Below are 3,553 nucleotides of genomic sequence, written 5' to 3'. Positions count from 1 at the left end.
GAGAGCCACTTGACTAACCGCCAGCTTTTAAAGCAATTAACGTTAAATTATCTCCTTTGAATTAACACAACTATATATAGGTCGTTAATAATACCCGTAAATAAATAACAAAAAAAACTAACAAAGTGGACCACCCACAGGGTCTACCCTTTAACCCTCTAATCTCGGCTGACTGCGCTAAAACAAGATTTAACCTTTAAAAAAAACCAGATTAGGCCTTCATAAATTCATTAATAAAAAAAGACTTTATTACCTATTATGCTTACGATGCCTGTCTTAATTTCAGTGAATCTAAGCAGCTATCGGTGGTTCTGTGGTAGAGCGCTCGACTGCCAAGCCGAATGGTCTGGGTTCGAAACCTGGGTGGCGCATTTGTTTTTAATCAATAGAGAAATGCTAAATTAGAATTTCTTCGATGCAATAATTTCAATTTCAATTCTATTTCAATTAAACCAAAATTTCGTACTTTATTAAATACGCTTCCGATAAAGCTGAAGGTCTAATTTTCAATAAGGCGTAACAAGTGTCGGTGGTTCTGTGGTAGAACGTCCGCCTGTCAATCAGGAGGTCTCGGGTTCAAATCCCGCCCGATGCGATCGCAAATTGATACTAAGACGAATACCGTGTACAACTGGTGGAAACCCTGCCATTGGACGTTGAGAGGTAGCATTACACTCAGCACTTGGTCCGTCCCAAAGTCATTAAGAAGAAGTTGGAGAGAAAACGCCCATATAAACACAACAGACTCAACATGCACAACCATCAGAACACAAACACAACAAACTCAACACTCACAACCTACGCATAAACATTACAAAAACGTAATATACCAAACCGTTACGACGGTGAGCGAAAAAACACCATCCAAACCAAACCGCAAATGCATCCATTAACGCTCACCGTCACACGGTGGTTTTGCCAACCCTTTGAGAAACTGCGTACGCTGTGATTACACTTTGCACCGAAAATGCGAACGCGTTCGCAGTCCTGACAGACAGACACACCCACAGACCCACCCACAGACACACCCACAGACCCACCCACAGACAGACACGGTCGTTGTATAACCCCTCCTAGGGGACTTTGTCCCCTCGGAGAGATAAAAATATTACCCCTCGACTGAAACGCCAGCTAGAGCTAGGGACAATTTACGGAGCTTAGACGCATTTTACTGGGTCGGAGTGTTGTACATTGTAGGTCAATCTCTGGTTGTATTCATCCGTTTAAAAACTCCAGAAAGGAGAGAGAGAGAGAAAAGGCGGGAAAATTCTTGAAAAGTGTCGTCTCTCAAAAATTTTAATGATGCCCACTCCCCCTATAGGCTTTGAGCTTCGGAAATATAGCGCCATCAGCCGTATAATCCGTCAACTAAATATGTGAAGAAATAGCAGACGACATTTGAAATTCTACATTTTTCGGTTGCAACTTTCAGTTGTTGTGGAGAGATAATTTTGAACGAGCAGACAGCTTTCATATATTCAATTCAAAACTAGGTCGTTAGGCGGCGATACTTATGACAAAATTTTAAACAACGCACGAAGCCTATTTACTCCAGGTGTCAGTATACAATGATCGAATGAGATGGCCGCTTATTTACGTTATCAAAGTTGGCCGTGTCTGAGCAAACCATTCAAGTTTCCCGCCAGTTTCATGGCAAGAATGCGTCTGCATATAGTCCCGGTTATTATAGCCTTTTTAGTTAAAATCATATTTGCTAAAGATAATTCTTTTACTGATGATGAAACAATTTGTAAGTTTAATTTTTCATTAAGGAAGGTAAACTTGACATTTGTTGTTTTATAATTCATAGTTCGTGCCTTGTTCAAACAAAAGAGGGTGGAACAACTGCGCGCCGTCAAATCTATTCAGAAATTAGGAGGACATGAAAAGCAAACTAAAATGGTTAACGTTCTTTTTGGAAAGATATTCGAAATTTTCACAAAAACCAAAGCTATCATAGAAGCCAGTGATTACATTCCAGGAAGTTCCTTTCCTTCAAATGAAGTGACCAGAGAAGGTAAGTTAAAGCTGACTTAATCTATTTCTACAAAATATTGAACAACCTTTTTGCAGCTATAAGACTACCAGTGATCGAGTCACCCATGATATTTTGAGGTAGATTGTGCATGATCATAGTACCAACCGCCATACAAAATTCTTGGGCTTTTCTCTTTTAGAATATCCTCTCTGACTCGATAACTGGGGTCTACAGTGTAGCAAAATTACCCACGCCAGATCAACCTAAATTTTAAATTTGTAATTGGTGGAAGTTTTTTCCATTCGATTAGCGGTGGATTAATCAATAAACAGAGTAGGCTTAAGCTTAGAGGCCTGAAGGTTTCCAAAATGTAGGGGCCCGAGATGAGGCTAAAACAAGGAAAGGGAATCCCTCGTAATAAGTAATAAAGGCTCGAGCATAGGAGCCTGTGTGGTGTTACTGGTGTTTTAGAGTCTGATGGGTTATTTCTACTTTGTTATGGTTCTCAATTACATACTAGGAACTAAATGGCTGTATAATTATTTATTTTAATTTCAGCTCTATCTCAAATATTGGAAAATACAGCCTTTTTTGGGGATATTGTCTTACGACTGCCTGACGTATCTCATATCTTCCTGGAGAAAAATAAGGAGTGGGAAGTTTTAGCTCAATGGAGCATTGGCTTTTCAAACTCTACCGATTTGCTCGATGACAGCACTGCTAAGATGGTCAATCTGGCTGCACAAGAACTTAATTTAGTCGAACCAGATCGTAAATTTGTTAATCCGTTTAAAAAGAGTTTTAAGGTACGTTAGCAATAAGATGATTTTATTTTGTTATTAATTATATCTATTATTTTATTTTTAGGTAGACCAACCTTTATTATCTACTCCAGAAATCGTTAAAGTTAAAAGAAAGAAAATTAAGAAAGGTCCACAGTTAGGTGGATCAAGATATGATTTATAACTTTTGTTATATTTTGTAGTCATGTTGAAAATGCTAAATGTTTTATACAATAAATACGTTATTTGTATTATTTTAGAAGCGTTTTTAATTTTGATCCATCATGTATTAAAAATAATATCTCTGATTTGACTGATTACGTATTACCAGAAGAAAATAGGGGGAAGTACGCTTCTAGTCAGCTTTGGAAAGGCGTCACTTTTCACGAATTTTCGCGCCAAAACGGTTTGGCGGGAAATCGCGGATGAATACATCGTTGAAAAAGTCATTTTTCTTAAATTGAACAATTGTAACATATTGCCCTTCTCATTCTCTGCTATTTGAGCTAAGGCGTATTTGCTTTCATCGATTATAGCCGTGTTGAATCAAAACAAAAGTAGGACTACTTTTTCAGTTTGGTTTATTATGCGTAAAAAGGCTTTTTCGTGGGTCACACGACGACTTCTACGGCTCAAAGCTACAGATACGTACTTCCCCTATTTTCTTCTGGTATTACAAAACAAATTATATTTCTGGTTAGGCTGATTACTTATTGAATCTGGTTTGGCTGCGCAACTGACGTGTCTAAATTCCATGTTGATGATGACATCTACATCCATTGGCAATTTCATC

General features: G+C 38.2%; 1 protein-coding gene across 1 annotated transcript; it reads left to right on the top strand.

Moving 5' to 3' along the window:
• The first annotated feature begins 1,566 nt into the window (after window positions 1–1,566).
• LOC149947427 (coiled-coil domain-containing protein 134-like) lies at window positions 1,567–3,022 on the top strand. The gene is made up of 4 exons (XM_090172153.1): window positions 1,567–1,750; window positions 1,811–2,017; window positions 2,537–2,784; window positions 2,846–3,022. Exons 1-4 carry the CDS (start codon window positions 1,582–1,584, stop codon window positions 2,942–2,944), a joined length of 723 nt encoding a protein of 240 aa, XP_090028279.1. The 5' UTR covers window positions 1,567–1,581; the 3' UTR covers window positions 2,945–3,022.
• The last annotated feature ends 531 nt before the right edge of the window (window positions 3,023–3,553 follow it).

Source organism: Leiobunum rupestre, chromosome 4 (genome assembly GCF_980474605.1).
Source record: "Leiobunum rupestre chromosome 4, qqLeiRupe1.1.hap1, whole genome shotgun sequence".
Lineage (NCBI taxonomy): Eukaryota > Metazoa > Arthropoda > Arachnida > Opiliones > Sclerosomatidae > Leiobunum > Leiobunum rupestre.
The sequence above is the reverse complement of the archived record's forward strand: the minus strand, read 5'-3'. Positions and strand labels throughout refer to the sequence as shown.

Coding starts and splice junctions, on each gene's coding strand:
- LOC149947427 (XM_090172153.1), top strand. CDS start 1,582: ATGGCCGCTTATTTACGTTATCAAAGTTGGCCGTGTCTGAGCAAACCA. Junction 2,018..2,536: donor AAATGAAGTGACCAGAGAAG/GTAAGTTAAAGC, acceptor TTTTAATTTCAG/CTCTATCTCAAATATTGGAA. Junction 2,785..2,845: donor CGTTTAAAAAGAGTTTTAAG/GTACGTTAGCAA, acceptor TTTTATTTTTAG/GTAGACCAACCTTTATTATC.